Raw genomic sequence first — 26,017 nt, 5'->3', positions numbered from 1 at the left:
TAGCACAAACTGATTTATGGTTAACACATCTCCCTGCTCTAAATAGCTGTGCAGTGTTGCTGCACACTGTTAAACAGCTGCTGTGTTACAGAGCAGAGGTGGGCGTATTTCAGTGGTGGGCGAAGTGATTCCTGTACATTCTATTTTCTACCAGGGTGTTGTCCTAAGCAATGTTTATAAAGTGTTCCTGAGACCTTTGAATGAAATGTGTTACAAAAAGCAAATTATTGTTAAGATGTTAACCTCTGAGGACATACACAGCTTGTCTGTGCTGGAGAATTGAACGGGTCAGATTGCACCACTGTGTGCCCATAGTGTGGTGTGTCCACACTAGATTGTAGTTAACTAAAAGAGCCTGCTGCTGTTTTCTCTCTCATCACACTAGCTCTGCAGTACACCACTAGTGCAATGTCAACTGGATATTTATCCCATTGATCCTGGCACAGCCCCTAGAAGCAGTAGATTCTGGGAAATTTTGAAAGGCCTTGTGGGATACTTCAGGAAGCGTTTTACAGGAGTGCTGAAGGATGTGGTTAGTATGCTTGTCTAGTGTCAATGAGGCCACAGAAGAAGCTTCATGTCTTCTGTTATGCTTCACCCTGTGCTTGGACCAGCCTCCCACTTCTTAGTCACTATGTGCTCTTTTTCTTCAGCTCTAATCAACCTGCACTGTTTTCCTCATCATTGTTGTATCCGCATTCTCTCATTCCTGAGCTGTTGCCCTGAACTAGTGTAAGCTCTTCTAACTTGCAGAGAGATACTGTCTCTATTGTGTGTTATAAAATGCTGGGTACATTTATGGTGTTGTATAAATAATTAACTATAAATACAGTGGTGCTCACTAGGATTACATATTGTTAAGTGGATCATAGTGGATAGGCAGTAACTTGCAGAAAGGTAATTTTGCTGCCAGTTGATGCTTTCACATAACAATCCTCACTATTTATCAGTGTTTAAAAACGCTTAATCACAAAACCATCAATCAATTTCGAGGCATAGTTCATTCACATTGACTGGCAGCCTTGGCTCTAAACAGGCCCAGGACTGGAATAGCTAGGTTGTTGCAGGTCAGGATTGAGCCTGAATTGGCATAGATGTGTGGGAAGCTTGTTTAATACAAGTTGCAGCTGGTGGTATCGGTACCTCATTTTCATGAGCACACAGGTCAATTTATCTGCCAGTTGGCAACTTCCCATTGTGTTACTGGGATCATGCAATAGAGCTGCAAGATTGCATTGACTATGCATTTATTTCCCATACCTTTTATAGCCTATCTCTTGTCTTTTCTTTGTCCAGTCATAAAACACTTTTTAACACTTGTCCTGCTTTTAAGAGCTAGTAAGGGCATAGCAGTTGATAGCCAGTACCCTCCCAAAACAGCACTTCTCAGCTGTGAAATGTGTTGCCTACTTGAGAATTTCAGGAACTGATTCCTGGCTTTTATAACATGAAACAAGATGAATCCGATACCAGGAGACTGACCAAGTAACAATTGTTTAGTCTCTGGTGTTGATTACTTAAACTACAGCCAAGAACGTCAGAAGTGACTAGTGACTTAGGGTGCCCAACTTGAGACGCTGTTAAGGTTCCTGATTTACAAAAAGTGCTGAGCGCCTGCCATCTGAAAACAAGGCCCCATCAAGGTGTATGTAATTTGGTCTTCCGAGAGTTCTAAATGCCCAATAGAGCCTCTGAGCCTTGATTTGACCTGGTCAGCTGTTCCAATCATGTAATCCTAGTATCAGTTGTGGTACAATAAGATCTGTTTGTATGTTGTAAATAATACTTCTAATAAAAAGGGTTCAGTCTGTAAATGTCTTTTTCCCCAGCCCCTCATTACAGCACCTGAATAGCCGCAATCCTACCACAAGTACAAATAATTTAAAACTTGACCCCAGGCCTTTTCCTTCTATCACAGGGTAAAATCTAGAAGACTTTACTTGGTTTTTAATCAGTCCTCACTCAGGCAAAACTTTCACTGAAGGCGGTGAGATAATTGTCTGAGTAAGGATTGAGTGGAGAGAGGCCTAAGAATTGGCCATTGTCACAGAGCTTGCAGCAGAATTCACCCCCCCTCCCCCCAGATTTGTGCTCTAGAATCTCGTCTTAAATTTTAATTAAAAAAAATAATAATTCTTATGGTCGTGGAGAAAACCACAAATCTGAACAGAGTGTAAACTGAGGCAGCATCAAATGCCTGTGTCTGCAAAGAGGCTGAAACAATAGCTCCAAGTGACGTGAATTGCTCCGTTTATCTCCTATTGATGTGTTCCATGTTTTATTATGGTGGGTGGGCCGGGGTACAGACTTTGAGGACTCCATACTCCCCTCAATCCCCAGCAACCTCCCACTGATGTCACTGTCTTGCGGAGGTGGAGTGCCTATGCTGATGGGAGAAGCCCTCCCATCGCTGTAGGTAGAGTCTTTGCTGCAGCAGTTAGGGTGACCAGACGTCCCGATTTTTCAGTGTTTGTCCCACGTCCCGACCGATCTCTGGTCGGGATGCAATTTGTCTCGATATTTTGCTCCACTGACGGTTTTTTTTCCCTCCGCCGGCAGCACTCGGCTTTTTTTTTTTTTTTTTTGCTCCGCCGGCGACCCCCTCCCCGGTGTCCCGATATTTTCTTCCTCTCATCTGGTCACCCTAACGCCAGTGCACCGTTTAAGTGTAGACCTGTCCTGAGGCGTAGCTGTGCTGAGTAACAGAACTCAGTACTGCCAACACCAAGTGTTCAAAAACCATGTCAGGCCTTTCAAAAAGGCTTAAAAATAATGTTTTAAAAATGTGGGGTTCTTTCTATTTGCCTTCTGCTTTCTGAGCCTTTGGGTCACAGGCATGTCACGCTTTCAAGCTTTTCTCTGCAACCATGAGGCCTAGAAATCAACTTCTTTTTAAAAAAAAATCAAAGCTGAGATTCTCATGTTGTAACCAGATGATTCCAGAAGCTGGGCCTTTAATATAAGAGCTGGGATAAAATCATGAGATTAAAACACTGCTCCTGAATTTCTCCTGTTTGCCCCCATTTTTCTCCAGGGCAAAGCTCCCAGGGGCTGCCCTGTTATATCTGCTTATTTAAGCAGAGCTGAATCCCTGAAACAAACAGACCATTATATCAGGACTGACAGGGCTCGGTGACTAGTAAAATGCATTTCAAAATGACAGACCTCTCCTCTCTTGGTCTTCATGGCATTGGATGTGTTGTGCAGTCCGTGCGTTCATTCCCTGGGGTCAAGGGTGTAGCTTGTGTTACACTCTAGTCTAGTGACTATTTCGACTGATTGACAGAGTCTCAGAACAGAGTCCCATTCAGCCCTCTTCGATTCTAAGGAAGGTGGCCCTGATCTGGGCCCTTATGGAAAGGGGAGCAAGCTATGGGTGAAATGAAGGACACAGGGAGGGACCTTAAAAAGGAATCAAAACTCCCACACTTGATATGCTCCATATGATTATTAATAAACAAAAATGCATTCATAAATACTTAGAATCATAGGACTGGAAGGGCCCTCGAGAGGTCATCTAGTCCAGTCCCCTGCACTCATGGCAGGACCAAGTATTATCTAGATGGGGGTGGGCAAACTATGGCCCATGGGCCGGATCCGGCCTGTGAGTCATTTTAAGCCAGCCCGGGAGCTCCTGCTGGGGAGTGGGTTCTAGGGCTTGCCCCGCTCTGGTGCTCCAGCCAGGGCACTGGGTCAGGGGCCACACCACGTGGCTCGGCCCCGCTCCAGCCGGGGCACTGAGTCTGGGGCCGCACCACATGGCTCTGTCCTTCTCCGGCACTCCAGCTGGGGCGCAGGGTTGGAGGCTGCTCCACGCAGCTCCCGCAAGCCGTGGCATGGCCCCACTCTGGCTCCTACATGCTCCAATGACCCCCTCTGGCGCTCCAATGGGAGCTGCAGGGGTGGTGCCTGCAGATGGGGCAGCGTGCAGAGCCGCCTGGCCACGCCTCCGCGTAGGAGCCGGAGAAGGGACATGCCACTGCTTCAGGGAGCCGCTTGAGGTAAGCGCCACTCAGAGCCTGCACCCCAAGCCTCTCCCCACGCCTTGCCCCAGCCCTGATCCCCCTCCTGCTCTCCAAACCCCTCTATCCCAGCCCGGAGCATCCTCCTGCACCCCAAACCTCTCATCCCCAGCCCACCCCAGAACCTGCACCCCCAGCCAGAACCTGCACCCTTCCCCTTCTTGCACCCCTGCCCCAGCCCTGATCCCCCTTCCACCCTCCGAACCCCTTGGTCTCAGTCCAGAGCACCCTCCTACACCCCAAACTCCTCATCCCCAGCCCCACCCCAGAGCCCGCACCCCCAACCAGAGCCCTCATCCCCTCCTGCACCCCAACCCCAATTTTGTGAGCATTCATGGCCCGCCATACAATTTCTATTCCCCGATGTGGTCCTCAGGCCAAAAAGTTTGCCCACCCCTGCTCTACCACTTGATTGGCCTCACAGCTGCTAACTTAAGTAACTGCTTTTTCCCCCTCCTGCTGGTGATCCAGCTAAAATGCGATTTGCTGAATTGGATACAGTACTTGCCATCAGCCCTCATACACCTGAGTTCTCTACTTTGCCAAAAGACCAGTATTCCTAAAATCAATGTCTTGCTGTCTTTCTAGCCTTAAGGATTTATGGTTTGCTTCTCTTTATGCTAGAGATGGGTTGAACCAAAACCCTAGATTTTGGTGTTTAAAATCTGGATCCAAATTCTGCAACTCTCACCCAGTTCTGGGTTTCCCGGGACTTAAAATAAAAGGTAGCTAATCAAAATGCACTTTCCTCTGTTAACATCATCCTTTAGTTTACTAAGCAGTCAAGAAGAGGACAAGTGAGGTACAACAGGGAAAGGATGTGGTTTAAAAGCTGAGAGTGAAAAAGCTTCCTTTTTTTAAATGTCTACTAGTAGTGTCCCACCTTTACATTGTAGGTCAGAGGATCGATGGATTAGAAAGTCTACAGTAAAACAGAGGTAGCCCAGTTGATTTTCAAAGCTCGATATATTAAAAAAAAAATTTCTGTTGAAAGTATGTGAGGGAGAGGGAAGTAAATGCAAAATGAGGCTGGGAGATAAACTCTAACTGGAGCACACTGGAGCTATCTTTGGGGCCTCTGTTAGCCACACAGTAAATTAAAGGACCAGTCTCTTTTCAGACTTGCCTAAGGCAGAGAGACCCTCGGTCTTGACGTTTCCACTTAAACAACGTCATCAATTTTTATTCCTCTATTTTCAAATGACGTTGATAATTTTTCAAATCAACTTCTTTCTTTCTAATATTTACTCTTCCTAAATACTGTTCCACGGGTTACCTAAGAAAGGGTTGCTCTACCAGATTAGATCACTGCTCCATCTAGTCCTGCCTCCAGCGATGGCCAGTATGGGATTTTTCAGAAGAAGGTGAACCCCCAGACAAATTATAGGTATACTTAACCTGAATAGCTGCACAAATTGTGGAGAAAATCACCAAGGGATGCTAGAAAGAAACACATCTAATTCTTTCCTCACTTGATGCAAAGCAAGCTTATACTGGGCCTTTCCATAAATATTTTATGTGCACTACTTCCATCTTGCCTCTGTATTGAACTTACAAAACATTGTCATATATCGCACCTTGTCGTTCATCTCTTGACTCAAAGGGGAGGTTTCATGTGGATTTATATGAAGGCTGGTTCCTGTTTCAAGGGGTAATCCACAGTCTCCTGCAATGAAAATGAGAAAATCTGGATCAGGATATATATAACACTTTCTATATATTTTTATAGAGTGATTTTAATGCTCTTCTAAAACGTGCTAGATCGACAGTCCTGGAGACTGAAGTTGTCTCTCTGTTACAGAAATGTTACAACATAAGCAGTGCAAGTTTCCCCACAAGACCCTGCAAATATGTCCCTATCTGAACCCTTTAGTGGTGAGAGGATGCAATAGGCTCCATGCACATCCAATCCTGGGTTTCACTGATAAAAGTGCTGTAAAGGTGCCAACTGTGTCGGTAGATTCAATGATGCAAAATGCCTGAATACTGGAAAATTGGCTAATTTAGCACTGGAGGATTAAAAACTGCATAGCAGGAGTTTACTCTGTTTAGGGTCTCCCCCAGCATTGGTCCCGTGTGTTTCAGCAGCATGGTGAGGTAGGATTTTTGTCCTTTGCGTGTCAGTGTTGGGAGGCAGAACCAAGGAATCGAGTTATCAGGTGAATGAAAGCAGCTGTCTCTTGTCCTGACTTCTGTCAGTGCCTGTGTAAATGGGTTTAGACAGGGACACTCCAGAGTTAAAACACTGTGCTGCATCCAGAGCAGGGTCACAGTCATGGCCTCTTGTAGAAATGACCTAAAAATGTAAAGGACCAATCTGAATGTGACATTCCACAGTCGAGAGCCGACCCTCTCCCCTGAGAACTCCTCACTTCTCAACTTCTTGCTTAACCTCATCTGTGGGATCTTGTCCGATAAACTTGAAGGGCCACTGTGAAATCCCAGAAACAACTCAAAAAACACACTGTTTGCTTTCTTGCCAGTAAATAGCTCCACATAGGCATGGCAGCTTTTCAAGGAGTAGACAGAGGCAGTTTGGCTTTCTACTACTTGCTCTTCCAAACAGGATGCTGTAGGGTTTTTATACCAATTAAGTTCAAATAACATCAAATATAGTTGGGATCTTTTCATGTGATTACTTTTCCACAATCTCTTTTTGTGGGACCATTTTGTGTGTTTTTTCCTTTCTCATTTATATCGAAAGACCCCCTCCAATCCAATTATAAACATTTTTTTTACCTTGAAATCTCCATGAAGAGAATGACTGACTGCTAGAAATACTTTATGTGCTTTTGCTCAAACATCCAAGAGGGTCCTATAGGATCTTGTCCTCTATCAGTAAAGCGCAAGCCTTTACCCCCATGCTATAGGAGAGAAATCTTTTATGATGTTCTTGTAGACCAGTAGTGTTTAGATTTTTTGCAACAAAGGGACCAACTTGACCTTCGTGATCTCATGTGTTTTAAAACTTCTCTTGAATTCCTTGGCTAGAATGGAAAATAGCTATAGTGAGATGTAATGAAGTCTGTGTCTGAATGCTTAAAAAGTTTTGTGTAGAGGCCTTTCTAGTCCAACCTAATAAAGACTTAGACTGAGTAGCTTGCAGACCAGTTGGCACACAAGCCATCAACTCATCCCAGTCTGTCACTAATCCTTGGTGAACGTGTGGTGACTCAGTTGTTCCTGCTGAAATCCTGACACAAGTATTACTTTATCAAAAACAACAATTTTACATCTCTTTTAAACTGAATGTGAATTTAAAAAAAATTGATTCCCCTCCCTATCTCCTATCCCCCACATATTTAACAAAAGTGTCAAGGAACCATCTCATGCATGAAAGTCTTCTCAGAGCTGGGATATGCTCAGAGATATTTTCTGTGTGGAAAAACTCCTCTCTGTGGCTGGATCTTAGAATGAGAAAATGCCACGTGTCCAAGTGTACTAATTCTTAAATTAGTGTACTGATGTGCCTTCCCTTTAGGGAATGATGTTCCTCCTCCCTGTGGAACCTTTCCAGTAGAAAAGTCTTCTCCAATTGAAGGAGCTTTGCACCCTTGGAAAAATAATATCACTTTTTTGCAGATGAGTTGATGGATCCTATTATTCAAATAGCCTCTTACTGCAGAACACAGTATGGGAGAACTTCAACTTTACCCGCCAGAATGTGTCAAACACCTGATGACTGATATCTGAATACAAAGACAAGGTGGATGAGGTAATATCTTAAGAATGGCCATACTGGGTCAGACCAAATGGTCCATCTAGCCCAGTATCCTGTCTTCCAATGGTAGCCAGTGCCAGATATTTCAGAGGAAATTAACAGAACAGCGCAATTATCCATCGCTTGTTATCCAGGCTCAGCTTCTGGCAGTTAAAGATATATGGATACCCAGAGCACTGAGTTGCCAGTTGTGTCCCGGACCATGTCAGCTAATAGCTATTGATTGATCTATTCTCCATGAACATCTCCTGGCAATGAGTTCCACAGGTTGACTGTATGTTATGTGAAGTAGTATTTCCTTTCGTTTGTTTTAAATCTGCTCCTATTAATTGTGACCTCCTTGTTCTTGTATTATGTGAAGAGTTAAATAATACTTTCCTATTCGCTTTCTCCACACCAGTCATGATTTTCTAGACCTCTCTCATATCCCCCCTTAGTTGTCTCTTTTCTAAACTGAAGAGACTGTCTTTTTAATCTCTCCTTATATGGAAGCTGTTCCATACTCCTAATTTTGTTGCCCTTCTCTGTACCTTTTCCGTTTCTAATAGATCTTTCTTTTTCAGTTGGAGCAACCAGAACTTCATGCAGTATTCAAGGTTTTATATAGTGACATTATGATAGTTTGTGTCTTATTATCTACCCTCTTCCTAGTGGTTCCTAACTGTGTTAGTTTTTTTGACTGCTGCTGCGTTTTGAACAGACATTCTCAGAGAACTATTCACAATGATTTCAAGATCTCTTTCTTGAGTGGTAACAGCTAATTTAGACCCATCATTTTGTATGTATAGTTGCAATTATGTTTTCCAGTGTGCATCACTTTCCACTTAGCAACATTTAAATTTCATCTGCCATTTTGTTGCCCAGTCACCCAGTTTGTGAGATCCCTTGGTAAATCTTCGCAGTCAGCTTTGGACTTAACAATTTTGAGTAATTTTGTATCATCTGCAAACTTTGCCACCTCACAGTTTACTCCCTTTTCAAGATCACTTCTGAATAGGCTCAACAGCACTGGTCCAAGTACAGATCCTTGGAGAATCTCACTATTTACCACTTTCAGATGGAGCAAGAACATTAAAATGACAGGTGCTGGAGTCTAGGTGTGGGGTGGTGTACAGAGTATTAGTGATGACTAGAGGTTATGTCTTGTAGGCAGCTTGATAGCTGCCTATCAGTGTTATAATTTGAACAGAGTAAGTGTGTACAGATTGAAAATATACATTGGCTGATTAGTCTAGAGGTGGAAAGAGGCTGATTTGTGCATATTGTAGCACCTAAATTACATCTCGGTTACAGCTAGAGCTGGGCTGGAAATGTTTTTCCAGTCCTGTGAGAGTTTTGGAGATTTCAACATTTTTCCTGATCCCAAATCATGATGAAGAGTCAATCTTGAATTTTCACAAACCAATAAACTGAAAAAATTCCTGGGCAGATCAATGAAAACATTTAGTTTTGATGTCGACCTTTTATATTTTTAAACTTTTAAAATAATAATATGGAAATATGGTCACCCTGCAGCTCCCAGCTGCCGTGGGTAGAGGGGGAACCCCACAGCTCCTAGCCACCACGGCGGTGGGGGAAACCATAGAGCTGCAGACAGGTCACAGCTTCTCTGAATTTTTGTTTATTGCCTGTGGCCTGTCCATGACTTTTACTTAAAATAACCATGACAAAATCTTAGCCTTAATCATGAATACCAGCCCATGTGCCCATTGCACCCTGTGAGTACCAGGCTCCCCTCTCCACAGCCCACTGGCTTTCATTTTTTATTGATTTTTTTCCCCACCCATTTTGTAAATTTTGGAATAAACACCAATAAATTCCTGGGAAATTAAAATAATAATAATTAATAATAAATAAACCCTTGAAAACAAAGGGCCTTAGCAATACTGTAGTTATAGGCAGTATAGGTAACAATACCTTCAGTTAGGGTCTTTTAATGCACAGTGCCAGGCAACCTAGTTTTTACTTGCATATAACTTTGCCAAGCTTGAATTGTTTGGGATTAAATTTTCCACCCTGAGTCTCTGCCTCAGGCTGAGTGTATGGTTCTGTTTTTCCTTTAATTTCTTTGAAAGGTTCAGCCATCTCCAAGAATGAGGTTAGGGAAAAATATGTCCTTTGCCCATATTAAAAATAAAATACAAAAATTCTTAAAACCAGTTAGTCGGGAAGCTCTAGTGTCTATGTGCTTTGGAGCAGGGTCTCGGAATTTGGCAGGAGGATGGCTTTTGTGTCAGGGATGTGCTTGTGGCTATTCCTGTGAAATTTCCCCCCACGTTAAGCTAAGTTATAAGCCTTTAAAAAAAATCTGTTTGCATGGTCCAAATAGTCCAGTGAACCTTGTAAGGGTGGGGGGGAGGGAAGGGAGGGAATATCTAATAAACATAAATACCTTTTTTTCTGCGGTTCTGAATATGTCACTTTCCCTGTTCTGTCTGGTCTTCTTAGTAGGAATTATTTCTCATAGAAGGATACTTTAGTAACTCTGCCCTCTGACCCCGCACAAGATTTTTTAAAAATGAACAATAAGCCACTCCAGGGTGTGCATGAGCAGGCTACCTGTGAGGGTATTCTACTTCTTGTGCCTGAGTGGGCACCCCAGGCTTGACACAGTGCCCACTGAAGTCCACAGGAGTCCTTCCACTGGGGATCATGCTAGTAATGTAGATTTTCTTGTGGCTTATTTGGTAGCCTCTATCATTGTCCTGTAGTGTAAAGGGTCATTGGCTGTAAAGCATGGGATATTATCAAAGAAGTAACACATATTCAGACAACCACCATTCTGAAGCATGGTTTAAAAGCCAGTGCAGATGGGGCCTTAGGGGAGTTAACTATCCCTGAAACTATTTTTTAAACACGCTTTTAAAAAAAAAAAGAGTATCATGGTTAACACAGTTTGCATCCATAGTTAACACGATTATAAAATGTGTCACACATGATAAGGGCTTTTTCAGGGGGATACTTTAGCACTGCTTGGGCTAGAACAGTTCTTAAAATTAAAAAAGCCCTGTCTATAATGAACAGGAATAACTGGGAAAAAGGCTATTGCCTGCACAATTCTGGAGATGTGCTTGACAATCATTTCTGTACAGAGCTATTTCTAGCCAGGTTAAAATTAGAGTTTATAGAAGGCCCTATTCATTCTACAAAAATGATCAAATTCAAACATGGTTCTGAAACATGACCATGCTCCTAAGTCTCTTGACCTAGGCTAAAACCCTTTCCCCAACACCATTTTGAAACGATATTTTTTCGTCCCACGCTGCCAAGAGGAAGGCTGGCTGGGTTCTGTGATCAGGCAGAGGTACAAGCACGTTTCCCAACTGTGTGTGTCACTGCTGTTGTGTAGGCATGATAAGGTAGGTTAAGAACAAGGTCTTAGCCTTTATTCTGAACTCCCTTGCTCTAGTGGGTTTAAATGGGATCCTTGATATCGTCAGAAAATATCTCTCTGGGTTTATATGGATTAAGGTTAATTTTGTGTCTGACATCGAGCACCCAGACCGAATGTCAGGAAGGTTCAGTTCATCCCAGACCATAGAAAAAACCCACAGGAGGAGGTGCTGGGGGAGGAAATATTAGCAATGGTTCTCTCACAGAGATCCCTCCATGCCCTCCTGTTTGCAGCTGGAGGGTGTATTGCCTTCTCAGGGGATCTCTGTAGGACCAGAGGGGGAATGATGGGCATTGCACCTGCCTGCCAAGCCCCCATGCCCTGCCTCTGCAAAGATCCAGGACCCTGTGGAGAGGCCTACACAGGATCCAAAGGGGATGTAGGAAGGTACCATGGAGGTGACAATCTCCCTTGCATATGGGAGGACAGATCTGGGCATAGCTGGCACTTTTCATGTACAGTTCTAGGGGGCATAAATCCTGGGTGCTGATCAGTTAATGGCAATAGGTGACCTTATAAAACCTAGATTCTGCCACTGGCTGCAGAACTTTGTTTGAAGATAGTAAAGATAGTTAGAAAACTAACTTTTGAAAGATGAAATCTAGATGTTCTACATCTCTTCTTCATCAGTAAAACAGGTTAAAGCAATCTAATTGGAAGCTCACCCTGAGCTCTGAAAGTTAAGCTGTGCACTTTTCTTCTTTCATCATCAGCCACCACAAAGATTATGGAATCAAATCTCAAAGTGCAGCTGTGCTCTCAAGCGAGACTGTTAAAAAGGCATCTTTGTAATCAGCAGTCCTATCTCCTGTGTGTAGCCATAGCTTACTTCAGTGATCCAGTCTGTGCTGCTCATAGACTTTAAGGGGGGGAGGGATAGCTCAGTGGTTTGAGCATTGGCCTGCTAAACCCAGGGTTGTAAATTCAATTCAATCCAATCCTTGAGGGGGCCATTTAGGGATCTGGGGCAAAAATCTGTCTGGGGATTGGTCCTGCTTTGAGCAGGGGGTTGGACTAGATGACCTCCTGAGGTCCCTTCCAACCCCGATATTCTATGATTCTATGAAGGCCAGCAGGGACCACTGTGATCATCTACTCTGGCCTCCTGCACATCTCAGGTCACAGAACCTCGGCCACCCACTCCTGGAATAGACCCATAACCTAGGGCTGAGTTTTACTGAAGTCTCAAATCATGATTTAAAGACTTCAGGTTACACAGACTCTACCATTTGCTCTAGTTCAAACCAGCAAGTGACCCATGCCCCAGGCTGCAGAGGAAGGTGAAAAACCCTCAGGGTTTCTGCCAATCTGACTGTGGGATGGGGGAGTGGGATTCCTTCTTGACCCCAAATATGGCAGTCTTGCTCATGGAAGACTCAGCCTAGCTAAGAAGAATGAGCTGGATTCTATTCCTTCTTGTGTATCAACATAATGGTCTACCTGTTACATCTGTCCAAAGCCACTGAAGACAATGGGGTTTGCACAGGTGTCGCTGAGGGCAGACTCTGAACATACTGGAGCAGCACAGGTGTAACTGAACCCCTAACTTGGCCTTCAGGATCTCTGTTACCAGTGGTGATGCCAGAGAATGAAAACTCATCTCTCTGACACCAGAGTGAGTTGGGCACTTAGAAGAAGCATCCAATTACTTACAAGCTTGCAGCAGTATTGACTCTGGGGTGCTGTCAGTAACAAACACTTGCTTTAACCAGTAAATAATGCAAAGAAAACACTTAGATACAGTAACAAGATGGTGCAAATGGGGTGTGTGTGGGGGGGGAATATGGTGCAAAGAGGGTGGAGGATGGAGTAAGGTGGCTTTGTGTCACCTTTGCTCTTTCCCTGATCTGGTCTGAGCAGGAGCTGCTTTGGCTCCTGACACTGCTTACGGCAACGTGTGTCCAGCTGCCTATAGCCACGCGTGGGAAGAGCTGGAGTGCAGTAGTGCTCTGAGAATGCCCTGACTTCTGTGGACAGTGGTGCAGAACTAGTTGGGGAGGGATACTGTGTCTGGAGAATTCCCAATTAATGGCCGGCCCCTTCACTCCAGTGGAGCTGGCACAAAGGGACCATAGTTGCAGTGATGAATTAAATCATTACTGTAAAATACTGTGGTACTTTCAGTGAGAGATAATGTCTTCACTGGGGAGCAGAAGCATCTCTCCCCTTTGAAAAGATCTGGGTTTTGAGCCAGACATTAAAGCAGCAGACCAAAGGCTGCTGTGCTGTGGGCTTCTTTGGTCAAATGGCTTGGCCATTCTCTAATGATACAAGCCAGCTGCTTCTGTAGTAACCCATCATTTAAACCTCCTCATGCAAATTGTATTGACCTTCTTATCATGAATCACACCTTCCTTGCAGCAGCTCTCTAGCTCATCAGCACACATCTTGGTTATTCTTGGGGAAACAAACCCTACTGTCTATTGGCTGCTTGGCACTAGCCACTCTCGGGCTTCTTTTCTTGTGAGATGGCACTTTCTCAGAACAAACCATTTTCTATTCCCATCAGCTCGTATCCCTGGCGGTTTTTGGAGATTGCATGACGTGTCTGTCAGAAGATGACTCACACTGGCTGTCTGAGGCACATAGCACATATACCTGAGCAGATTATAAATTAACCATCTCCTCTTTTTGAGGTTCACCTTAAAGGAGAGAAGGACATTGTTTATACTGGGCAAATTCCACAGCAGTTTTGTAACCCCTTTTTAAACTCAGCTACACAATCCAGCATCCCTTTTAATAGCCATTTCATGATCTTGCCTATCCTAGAGCACAAGTAAACTTGCTGTGCAAACATTAGCTATGGTGGCTGAGTTGGCAGAAGTTACCCTGTCTCAGTGAAAAGAGCAACACTGATCTGGGTCTGATTTTTATTTATTCAGTTTGTCTGAAACTTTGGAGAGCCATGCATGCCATTTCTTCCTCTTGGAAAGGAAACTTCTTCAAATTATGTGTCCTTACCTTTATCTGGAACGAAGCTAAACTGAGCAGGAACTTCTGCATCTTGGACAGATCCCAAGAGGGACAGACAGACAATTTCTCCATCAGGGCCCATTATGAGGCTGCCTAGTGAAGTACCATTATAACACTCTTGAAAACATAAAGATGAACATTGTTACTAATATACACCATCAACAAGGAGACCTGGAGACCTACTGCACTGCTGTTCATTGCATGAAAATATCCTTCTCAGTAGCTCTGTGCATGCATCCACATTATCATGTCATAATTAAAAACAGGGTTACGCTAAGAAAGCTCTGTACATTACAGGAGATGGGTTGGAACACAACATTCAGTAGCAGATTTTGAAACCCACCCCCAAAGCTCATGAGTGTTTTATTTGAGATTTTGGTTCTGTCCAGTATGACCTTCAGATCAGGTCAGGTTTTGAGTTCTGAACCCCATTCCTCCTAAGCTTGAGGGGCCTGGAAATCCAGCGCTTTTGTTACCGTTTTCTTATTTCTAAACATGACTCTTCTGAGCCTATTATGACATGAAAAGCGCACTTCATGTCATGCAAGTATTTGGCATTTTCCTTTCCATCTCCCCCTCATGCCACTCCCCACCCACAATCTGCAAATGAAGTTCCAGTTTGGTAATTACCCATTATCTTTTTTTCTTTCTTATACAGTGGCAACTTCAGGTGCTGACACTAACTAATCACTGCTTTTGGCTGGCTGATGTTATCTGGCATAGAGGCGAAACTGTGGATTTGCAAGAGCACATGTTTAATAAACATGGGATGAAATAACTCCCTGGTGTAAATGGGCACAATTCCATTGACTTTAACTGAATTATACTTTCTTACTGTAGGCTTTTGGAGTTTAGTTCCATCACTGGCTTCTCCCTGTGAATTACTGACTTTGTATTTAACCGGCATGCCTGTGTGCATGCCAGTGGTGTGTGCTGGCTTTGTCATGTCTGTTTGCAGCATAGGGTAGCTATCTCCTTCCTGCTGGAAGTATTGCCCCTGCCCCTTCTCAGGTCCTAAGAATCCATGTAATGGCCATGTTTTTTCAGTAGCATCTTATATCAGGAACTAACTTTTCTAGAAACATGCACACACTGAATATTAAACAATTCCTGGAATTCCCAGGGCTGCTGTCAAAACCAGCATGTTAGTTTCTCCTGAAGTTCTGGAGCTTTAAAAACAAAAGTATTGTGTCCCTCCAGCATGTACAGTACAAACAGATAAACATAATTACAGACTCCATGCACAGTACAAACATGTTACCTCTCAGCTCTTCTGGTAGGGTGCCACGAGTGATTCCTACAGGGAGAGTCTTAGAAGTGCTGCTGCTCAACGTTTTGAAGTTTGTCTTGCTACTCTGGTTCCCTGGACCCTTCTTTCCATATATAGGGGGCAGCAGATCTAATCCTGGGACTGCATTCTGGGTGAATAAATCACCATCTTGGAAAAAGCATATAAGGAACAATACTAAAGAGCTGCATAAAACAATAAATTTCTGAGGGGGAAATAGAGACCTAGGCAGAAGGAGTGAATGCACAAAAGGGTCACAATTAATCAGTGACTTACTGGTGTGTGGTTTGTCTATCCTGCTAAACTACCCCATCTAATTAATCTTTATTCTCACTGCCAATGTTATAAAGTGCTGCGTGGTCTACAAAGTGCTGCACAAAACTGATGAGCAATTGTATCAACCTAAAGAAAACATGAAATGTTCCATCAACATATTGTTGTTACTGAACTATGAGCTGTGGTACAGAATTAGAGTGATGGGTCTGATACCAGAATTACAGTAGTTGCCTTTGGAAAAAAGACTCATTTTCCTATAGTAACTCTATGATATCTGAGATACAACAGTTTCTCCCTCTACTTGGAATAGAAAATAACTGCTGTATCTTAGATTCCACTGGGTAATTGTGGGTAATGTGTAAATGTTGAATTTTTATTGGCAATCACTATAGTTTATAGAAAATAACTGCTGCCTTGGTGACTTTAATACCCTTAAGATATTAAGTGCACAGCAGTGGTTTCTGTTCTGTACAATTATTTGCAGCCAGTGCTTGGGTTCCAAGAGCTCCAAGGAAAATCTAGCTGCTGCAGGAAGGTGGTGGTGATAATTCATGGGGAACATTCTTGAGACAGGCTCTGTATTGATGCTAGAGTGGTGCTGTGCTGCTGGAGGTGTCATCTTTCAAATGACATGTAAGGTGTAGGTTATGACGAAGTGTAGTTATTAAAGATCCCACTTTCATTACTTTGGTATTCAGGCTAAATTCCAGTTTAATCAATGAATTCCGTCTACCTAAAATTCCCCTGTAGTTTCGACTGACATAGACGTTCTTTAATTTCTCTACTGGACTATTGTGTAGTGGACTGTCTGATATCTTCCATAGCAAAAGTGGCTGCATTTCAATAACAAATGAAGTAAAACCTAATCTGTCTTGTAACTGGTTTATAAAATTTGTTAAACCTCTTTGGGTCTTTGGATGAAAAGTGTTATAGAATGTCAGTTGTTATGAATTAACAAAATTCCATTATAACAGGCCCCTTAGAGTGTTATCTTAATGCAAAGCTTAGATGCAACACGTACTCCTGACACAATTCAATGTGAAATAAATTCCTTTAGAGTGACCATCGGATTGGCTAATGTGGCCAATCACCATGTGATTGGCTAATATCGCCACAAAGATGAGCTGTAGTAGGTGAATAGCTAGAAGCTGAATTAGTTTTATAGCGGAGATGGTGTTAGTCTAGCTACAACTGAGGCAAAAGCTGAATCTCTGATTTGTATTGACTGACCTCTTTTATAGTGGCCCTCCTTTCCAGCATTCACCCCTCTTATTCCTGCCTTCCTCCCCTCCAGAGTGAACTTTCGATTGGTTATTGGAGGTAGGAAGAAGCTACCTTGATGTATCTCTGGGTTTTCGCCAATGACCATTTGGTGCTGTTCAGTTGGACCTTCTGGCCCAGAAATGAGATCATTTGGTGAAGGAGCCAACAACTTCTCACAGTCATCATCAGCCTCTGATCTGGATTTGTCACAAGGAGCTGCTGGAATGAAAGAGGAACATGAAATGGAGATACTAGCCACTGCTTCTTTTCCAATAAACTGGTGAAAGTTTATTGGAAAAGAAGTTTCTGAACCTCTATGTGTTTTCCTGTTGTTTGTCTTGTATTGTGAAATCAGACTTGGTGAAATCACAGCAGCCACAAGCAGCATCTTTAAACTCTTATTCATGTCAAGAAATTGACGAACTGACTAACATAACTTGCTGTCTCAGCCAGAAAGAGTGGTGCAATCCTGGAATGGGAGAAATCAAACTACGTGGTGGGCGAACCAGATTAGTGTTCCTAACCAGAGCACATTTGATAGTTGAGCTTAACAGCTTCTTCGTTCAACACCTGGCCTTGAAGAAACATGGAATCCACCTCCATGATGCAAATATTCTCCTATAATTCAATATCGGGGTTCTATACACGGGTTCTCTTAACTTTTTTGAACAACCTCTGTTTAGTGCACAGTTCTGAGTATCTCACTGAAGCCAGACTCTAGATTTGTGGGACTGATGTTACATTCTGTTCTACGCTCAGATACTGGTATAATTATGCAACTACCAGTGACTTCATTGGGAGTTACATGCATATATCTGAGGGCAGAACTTGGCCCTAAATGGTTACTGGCATGCTGCTTTTTTGAATAAAATAATGTACCTCTAATCATTCCGGCAGTTGTTCTGGGATACACTTTAGTTTTACCCATGTGGTTTCTCATGAAGATCTATTGACTGCAGTAGCAATATTTTTATATGTAGTACTATAACAATTTTGTTACCGTGATTATTGGGTTTCCCATTTTATTTAACATTTGCAAATATTGAGAAGAGCAGGAGCATCTGGACCATTTCCCCCCCCTAGTTCATGTTGAGCTGTAGCTGTAGCAAAGTTCCTTCTGTGTGGAGGGAATACAATCAGTAGCCAGACAGAAAGGAGTTGCTGCTTCTTAGAGTGCTGAGTCAGCTTGAGCAAATATGTGCTCCCTGGGTGACGGCTGGATGATGCTGAAAAGGGCAGGGGAAGAGGAGCTGTGGGGAGATACCAAAATCCTATGGCTTGTGTTATGCAGGAGTCAGACTAGATGATCATAGCATCCCTTCTGGCCCTAAAATCTATGGAAGTAGTGCTATGAAAAATGGGAGAGAAAGAGGTGGGTAGAGGATGAAGGGAGGGGAAATGTGGGGGAAAAGAAGAGAACACTAATGTAGAGGGAGAAGGGAACAGTGGGAAAAGGGGAGGGAAAGAAGAGAATGAGGTAGAATGGGAAAAGGTGTCCAGAGAAGGAGAAAATTGGGAAAGAGGCATAACTACTGTTATAAGTGGCAACATAGTTCTATGTGAAAGTCTTCAGATTGCTTGCTTACAGAAAGCTGGGGCCTCTGACGGAATATCCGCACCCCTCCCACCCCATCCATATCATCACCCAGTTTCTAGTTTCTGGACATGTTGAAATATATCCGTCCATGTAGCACATCAGTGTGGGTTGATAATACTGTACAGAAAGTGGTGTTGCCCTTGTCCCTTTGTTCTGGATTTGCAGAGTCTGTTGATTCTGCCCAGTCTGACAGCAGTGGTTCAAGAGTCACCTTGGTGAGAGAAGATCACTGCTCAAAGCTGCTTCCTTGTCAAATACATGACAAATGGAAAAGTTGCTGAACTTCCTTTCCATTTATAATGCACATAAACACAGAAACCGCTATAGTGCATTAGCAACTTCAGACAAACCTTTTTCATACATTTCTATAATTCTTTGATATTTTTAAAAAATACTCGTCATCTGAAGCAGGGTTTTCCAAAGGTTCTGACAATGTCGTCCTGTTTGCAGTCTTGCTGTAGCTGTGTCAGTCCCAGGACATTAGAGAGACAATGTGGGTGAGGTAGTATCTTTTATTGGACCAACTTCCTTTGGTGAGAGAGACGAGCTTTCGAGCTTACACGGAGCTCTTCTGCAGGTCTGGGAAACTAACTCAGTGTCACAGCTAAATACAAGGTGGAATGTAATCCTGAGCATTTAATATTTAGATTAATTCTTTAAGGGACCGGTCCTCAAATCTTACTCCTGCAACAGTCCCACTGAAGTCAGAGGGGCTATTTAGTATGTGAGTAACAGTTGCAGGAGTTCCTTTAACTAGGACATTGCCAGTTGAAGACTGTTATGGAACATGATGTCAGACTTAGGATCTTACATGACCCTTGTTTTATTTTCTGGAAGGGAGAAATCAAATCAAACCATGTGTCCTCTTTCCTCACTCTACCCCAAGGATTCTCAAACCGGGGGTCGGGACCCCTCAGGGGGTCGCGAGGTTATTACATGGGGGGTCGCGAGCTGTCAACCTCCACCCCAAACCCCACGTTGCGTCCAGCATTTATAATGGTGTTAAATATATAAAAAAGTGTTTTTAATTCATAAGGGGGGTCGCACTCAGAGACTTATGTCAAAGGGGTCACCAGTAAAAAAGTTTGAGAGCCACTGCTTTACCCATTCCTTCCCCCCTCTCTCTCTCTCTCTCTCTCTCTCTCTCTGCACTGTGGTGACTCTTTCCAGTGGAAAATGGTGGACTCAGTTATTTCTGGGACCCAGCAGCACTGCTCTTTGCATCTTTCAAGGGAGCTTCAGTATTTATCTGAGGCAATTTCTTTCTCTACTCACTAAGATTAGAGCGTTCTCTGTCTTTAGCATTCCCAGCCCTTGTTGCTTGGACAGTGCAGGTTCCAAATTTGATTTCCCCCACAGGCAGTATGTCATGCTGCAGACAAACCATGAAAGGGCCATATGTGATCTGTGAAGTTCTGCAATGCATCCTGTGGCCAGCTTCATCTATAATAAGGAGATGTAGCCTTCAGAGACTACAGGTCCCAGCATGCAGGGCTCTGTCTTGATCTGATAAGCAGGCCACTCAAATCTAGATGGTGCATTGCATGTTAGGACCTGCAGTCTATGTGAGGCACACCTCTGTGTTCAAGATAAAGGAGGCTGCAATCTGCTCCATCTAAGGCAAATCAGGTGCAGCTCTTCGGCCCCCAGCCAATTCCTCCCTGTGCCTCAATTTAATGAACTGTCTTTATTTCATAGCCAATGTTCCTTGTCCTCGACTGATATTGAAATACCAGTCAATCTCCAGCCCACCTTTTTCATGCCAAAAATGTTTGGCTTATTCAGATAAACTTTGGAAAAACAATTTGAGTTTGGGGGTGTTTTATCTGATCTGAATCTCCTGAAGTTTGCCCAATATTAGCAGAAACTCTGCTGCTTTTACACTGTATTGAGGCGCAGAGCTCTGACTCATCTTTGGGATATAAACCATGTGGAATCCAAAATAAACCTGCTCTGAATATCTTCAAGAACACAAGAGCTAACACTGAAATGACACAGTCCAGGATGGGAGAGTTCCCTTTTTCTGCAGTCCCAATCTAATCATTGTGTAACTTACAAATACCTTGAATTTAGATAGATCAGAGAATCTTTTGTCTACAGCTGATGGTACCTGTTTGATTCTTTGCTTTGGTCTCAGGCTGGGTTTGCAACTGAATAAGCAAAGGCAGAATCAGAAGCTCCTTTGGGGGATCACTGGATCTAAATTGTTTCTTGTGGGGCACTTGGGCTCTGGGTGATTCTTCTGAGATGGAAGGGAACTTCAAAGTCTCTGGCGCCTGCTGTAAGATATAAATCAAAGTGTCAGAAACCCCAAATACTCCCATTACTTTTGACTTATATTTTTATTCCTCACTCTATAGACTTGCTAAAGCACAACCTACTAGCGCAACAAAGCCAGGCTGGTTTCACTCTTTCATTCCCCATCTCCGCTGGGCATCTTCTGTGGAACATGGGATGTTTGACCCTCCCCAATTCTGTCCCAGTCCTGGCCACTGCATCAAAGCCTTGGACTTCTCCAGAACACAGTGGAAGAAGAAGCTGGATTAGACCCAGGATGCTTAACTTGATGGTTCTGAGTTGTTTAAAGTCTTTGTTTTTCTAAAACATACATACACGTACACAGTGCAGTTAACAGGAATCTTTCTCTTGACTCCAATGGGAGTTGGATCAGATTTTAACTTAGGGCTGGTCTACATTGAAAAGTTACACTGGCATAGCTATGTAAAAACTGATCTAACCCCCAGTGCAAATAGAGCTAGGTCAACAGAATAATTCTTCCATCGACCTAGCTATCACCTCTCGGGGAGGTGGATTGCCTACAACCCCTCCCATCCCTGTAGTAATCATCTGCACTAAAACACTACAGTGGCGCAGCTGCAACTGTGTCATGTGTTAAGTGTAGACATATACTCATAAAAATGAGGCTATGATGACAGGCATGTTGAAGGGGAGAAAGATTTGCCTCCATGTTTTGGTTTTTTAAGTGTCAAGCAACTGGGGCATTTGAAGAACCAGCATGCTTGGATACCCCAGACCCTCCCTGCAGAGGGGCACATGCATGTGTTCATGCACACGCACAGGAGCATTCAGTCTCTCCAGGCACAGTCCTATTTATTGAGGCTTTGTGGTGGCTACCAGCATTTGGCCTTCAGACTCGCAGCTCTTTACCTGTTGGACACTCTCTTGCTCCATTTTGAACCTGACTACCCTATAAATATAGTTGTATCATGAGGCCTGGTTGCCATGTTGGGGTCCCCTGATGCGGTTACAACATGATTAAAATGTGTATTGTGGATGGTACCTGATCATGTGGTAACAAGAACTATAACCCATGACATATAATCTGTTACAATGTTGTAACCATGCCAAGGAACAACCATGCTTGTCTTTGTAGTGCAGATGTGGCCATAAGTATTTCAATGTCTTTTGTTGCATCACCTGCTACTTTCACACTTCAAATGCCCTTATCCCTGAGGTATAGAGTAGCCTCAGGACTGACCTCAAGAACATTCATGTATCAGCATCTCCAGCATTCTCTTGCATTCTCCAGTTCAAAGAGGGCAGTAGCACTTTGTTTCCCTTTATAGCTTCACTTTCACTATTTTGTATCTACTGAAATGGATAAAACTCCATTTTCACAATTACAGAAAGGGGCAGACACTTAAATAGATAAATATTTAAAAATAAATGTGTTTTGGAGGGGATAGAAACCCATAAGCCAACTTCTAACTATTGGTGTTCAAGAAGGAACTTTCCATAGGGGCAGGCTGCCCAATAACTATCCACTACTGAGTTTCTTGTACCTTCCTCTAAAGCATCTGATCCTGGCACTGTAGGACGCAGGATACTGGATTAGATGGGTCACTGGTCTGATCCAATATGGCAATTTGTATGTGCACAAAATTGCCTATATTCATGTTATGAGCCTTGAGAGGAGACCACTTCATACGTTATTCCCAACAACTGCATATTTGTTTTTAAAAATCTGACCTTTCCGTGTTCCACCCTGACCACACCTTGCATGGCAGACTGAATAGGAGGAAAAAAACCTGTTTCAATAAGGTGCCCTTCTTCTTTGCCATCCTGGTTATTCAGATGTCCTTGTTTAACTGAGGGGGGGAAATGGAGACGAGATGAAAAGGGGATGAAATTTTAATATGTATTAATGGCATCAGATAAGGGTCAGTATTTACTCTATCATTGAACCTGTCAAGGACAGGAGGAGGAATAAATTTACCAGTCCCTGCACCCATGGTAATAAGGAGAAGGAAAGTTTCCTCATACAACTCTTTGCCCTCTTCCCAATGAGCACTGCAACACATGACCACAGTCATTAATTAAAATACAACCTTAGAGATTCTTGCTGTGCTCATAATCCAGAGGTGACTGTTATAACAGTACACATAAAATTTACTGGACTCTCCTCATTCTTCAGAAGTCCAGTAAATTCATTACAAACACAACTATGACAAGAAATAAAGCTAAGGAGGTGTATTTCTTACCGCTGTAGGGCTTTTTTCTTCCAGGGAAATAGCCTCCATAGAAAGTCATGTAGGATCTCTCACTCAAAAGCTGAGAAGTATCAATAGTGGCATTCCCAACAGAGCTCTTGACAGTTTGGTTCAGCTTTTCACGGTGCTCTTGACTCTCTGTCTGGTGTGGCTTTTCCCCAGGCCATTGGCCCTCCATTGCACGCTCCACATCTTGGTGATCTTCCACCTCTGTGCCCTAGGAGATGGCAGAATGACTGGCTTTACAATAGAGCTAGATAGAAAATAGTTTTCCCCTGCAGCTAACTTCAATGAAAATGGGGGTTGGGGAGGAATCATTTTTGTCAATTTTCCACAGAAAATCTTAAAGTTTTATCAAAAAACTGAAAAATGTCTTCAGTTTTAATGCAAAAACTCAACACTTTCTTTGGAAAGCAGATTTTTTTTCACAGAATTTTAGTCAAAAACCAATTTTCCATTAAACCATTTTTTCAACAGAAAATTTTCAACCATCTATTTTTTACAAGCCCACATTCATGAATACCATTTCAGCCTGACTTATAATGCAAGTATTTCTCTTCTCAGTTGTCACAGGTTTCATTCTATGTAGGGTATCAACTGTTTAAATATACAACCACTTCTTTTTTGTTACATATATTATGTTTTTGTATATATACCGTATAGTCCAAGGGACTATGCTTGCTTGCATTGAAATCAATGGCAAAACTCCCACTGATCTCAGTGGTGCAAGACTGGGGCCCCAAAAGATTGAGAACTTCTAACGGGTATATGCTGCTGGGTATTACTCTTCTGCTGTCTCTCTGAATATGTACTAATTTATGACCATTTGCATGGTAGCTCCTGTTTTGTACGTAAATTTTATCTTTTATTGTCTATTCAGCAATTCTTAAATCAGATGTTGAAAAAGATACAGTGTTGAGGAAGAGACGAATGCTAAGAGTATAACCGCTTCACTTCTGTTCTTTACGACCGTTCAGTATACTCAGTCAGTGCTGCCAAGGCATGCTTTGGGGCTAATTATACTGCCCTCCTTTGAGATCTACTGACGAAAAGCGTTATAGAAGAGTAAGGATATGTCTACACTGGCAGAGTTACATCGCCGGCAGTTACAGCACCACTCAGAGAGCGCTGAAGAGAAACCGCTGTTGTGTGTTCACGCTGTCAGCTGCCTGCACAATAGTGTGTTCACACTTGTGGCACTTGCAGTGGTATTCGGAGCGGTGCACTCTGGGCAGTTATCCCACAGAGCATCTCTTCCTCTTCTGCCGCTAAGAGTTGTGGGAAGACGGAGGGGGTAGTGGGGCATCCTGGGTCCTGTCCCAATGCCCCATGATGCATTGCTTTGCATCCCAGCAATCCCTGTGCTTCCATCCACATTTGGTGCCATCTTTCAACAGTTTGTGTACTGCGTGCTCTGCCTCTTCAGTCTACCGAAATGGATCCCGCACTGTTGACCAATGTGCTGCTCGCTCTGACCAACACATCACAAGTGGCAGTGGAGTTATTCCTTAAACTACAAAGGCAAGAGGAGTTCAACATTGATCTCACCACGCGTAGTAGCTATGACACGAGATTGCTTGTGGCATTCACTGAGGTGCTGACCACAGTGGAACGCCACTTTTGGGCTCGGGAAACAAGCACTGAGTCGTAGGATCACATCATCATGCAAGTCTGGGATGATGAGCAGTGGCTGCAGAACTTTCGGATGAGGAAAGCCATATTCCTGGAACTGTGTAATGAGCTCACCCCAGCCCTGCGGCGCAAGGACACGAGAATGAGAGCTGCCCTGTCATTGGAGAAGCATGTGGCAATTGCACTGTGGAAGCTGCTACTCCAGACTGCTACCGATCGGTCGCTAACCAGTTCGGAATGGGAAAGTCGACCGTTGGACTCATGTTGATGGAAGTGTGCAGGGCCATTAATTGCATCCTGCTCCGAAAGACCGTGACTCTGGGCAACGTGCGTGACATTGTGGATGGCTTTGCACAAATGGGCTTCCTTAACTGCAGCAATTTGAAGCTGAAAGCCACTAATATTTGTTGCTATGCTCAGGAGTGCTGTGCTTGTAATTCTAGGAGGTGATTGTGATTGGTGCAGATGATGCACTGTGAAGGTTTAAGAAAATTGCCTGTTGCTTTACAGGGCTCTCTTTGCTTTCGATTAATGGAATAAAGATTGCTTTTAAACCAAAACAATTCTTTTGTTAGAAAACAACAACTGGAGGAGAGAGACAAACAAAAAACCACATCAGCACTGTGGGAGGTGGGGGAAGGGAAGGTCTCAGGAGGAGGTGGGGTCTTGGGACGGTTAAAGATTTGTGTATCTGCTGCATGTTGAAGCCAGAGCTCATACTAGCAAAACTTTGCTGTAAGAATAACCACCCTGCTAGTCCAGCACCAAGGGGAACTGAGGGGATTATGATCTGTATGAAGACAGAGATCATCTTTGATAATGAAGAAGTGGTACCTGTGGGACCTTTGTGCATGCTGCATTCTGGCTCCAGGTGGCCTCCTTTGCAGGTGGAGGTCTGAGTTCTAGACTCAATCTTCTCACTGAAACCCGAATAGGTACTCGAGCTCTCCTCCGGCCACGGGTTTCTACTTCATCTCCTTCCACCCGGTTTTCTCTGTTCTCGGCCTCCTTCTGAACTGAGTAACTTTGGCCTGCAAGACAGGTGTGTCAGGACTGGATCACAAAGTGAACTGTTACACTTCAGAGAGGTTCTAAGTTATTTAGGGCCAAATTGTGGCATTTAGCCACTGATCCCTGTTGGGAGCTGTACCACCCCAGCAGGAGAGCCGGGCCAGGTTGTGCCACAGGGACATGCTCCTTTCCTGAATAGCCTGGGGACATTTGATTAATGCAGGTTGAACCATCCTTTAGGAATGGGCTGATATGGAGGAGGGTAGGGCCACGGCCACCTGAGCTCAGGGACCGCAATTGTGAGCGGCCCTTCTACAGGGCATGAAAAG

General features: G+C 43.5%; 1 protein-coding gene across 1 annotated transcript in view; it reads right to left on the bottom strand.

Annotated features, from left to right (window-relative positions):
• The window catches only part of KIAA2012 (KIAA2012 ortholog), an 89,141-nt gene that overhangs the window by 40,584 nt on the left and 22,540 nt on the right, over positions 1-26,017 (bottom strand). The window contains exons 5-12 of the mRNA XM_065413825.1: positions 25,512-25,708; positions 23,037-23,262; positions 22,525-22,643; positions 20,645-20,813; positions 16,905-17,156; positions 15,372-15,548; positions 14,099-14,227; positions 5,600-5,688 (exon numbers count right to left, since the gene is read on the bottom strand). Coding sequence (XP_065269897.1) covers positions 5,600-5,688; positions 14,099-14,227; positions 15,372-15,548; positions 16,905-17,156; positions 20,645-20,813; positions 22,525-22,643; positions 23,037-23,262; positions 25,512-25,708 — 1,358 coding nt within the window. The remainder of the gene's footprint in view (positions 1-5,599; positions 5,689-14,098; positions 14,228-15,371; positions 15,549-16,904; positions 17,157-20,644; positions 20,814-22,524; positions 22,644-23,036; positions 23,263-25,511; positions 25,709-26,017) is intronic.

This window comes from Emys orbicularis, chromosome 11 (assembly GCF_028017835.1).
Source record: "Emys orbicularis isolate rEmyOrb1 chromosome 11, rEmyOrb1.hap1, whole genome shotgun sequence".
NCBI lineage: Eukaryota > Metazoa > Chordata > Testudines > Emydidae > Emys > Emys orbicularis.
Note: the sequence above shows the minus strand (reverse complement) of the source record. Positions and strands in the feature narration are given on the sequence as shown.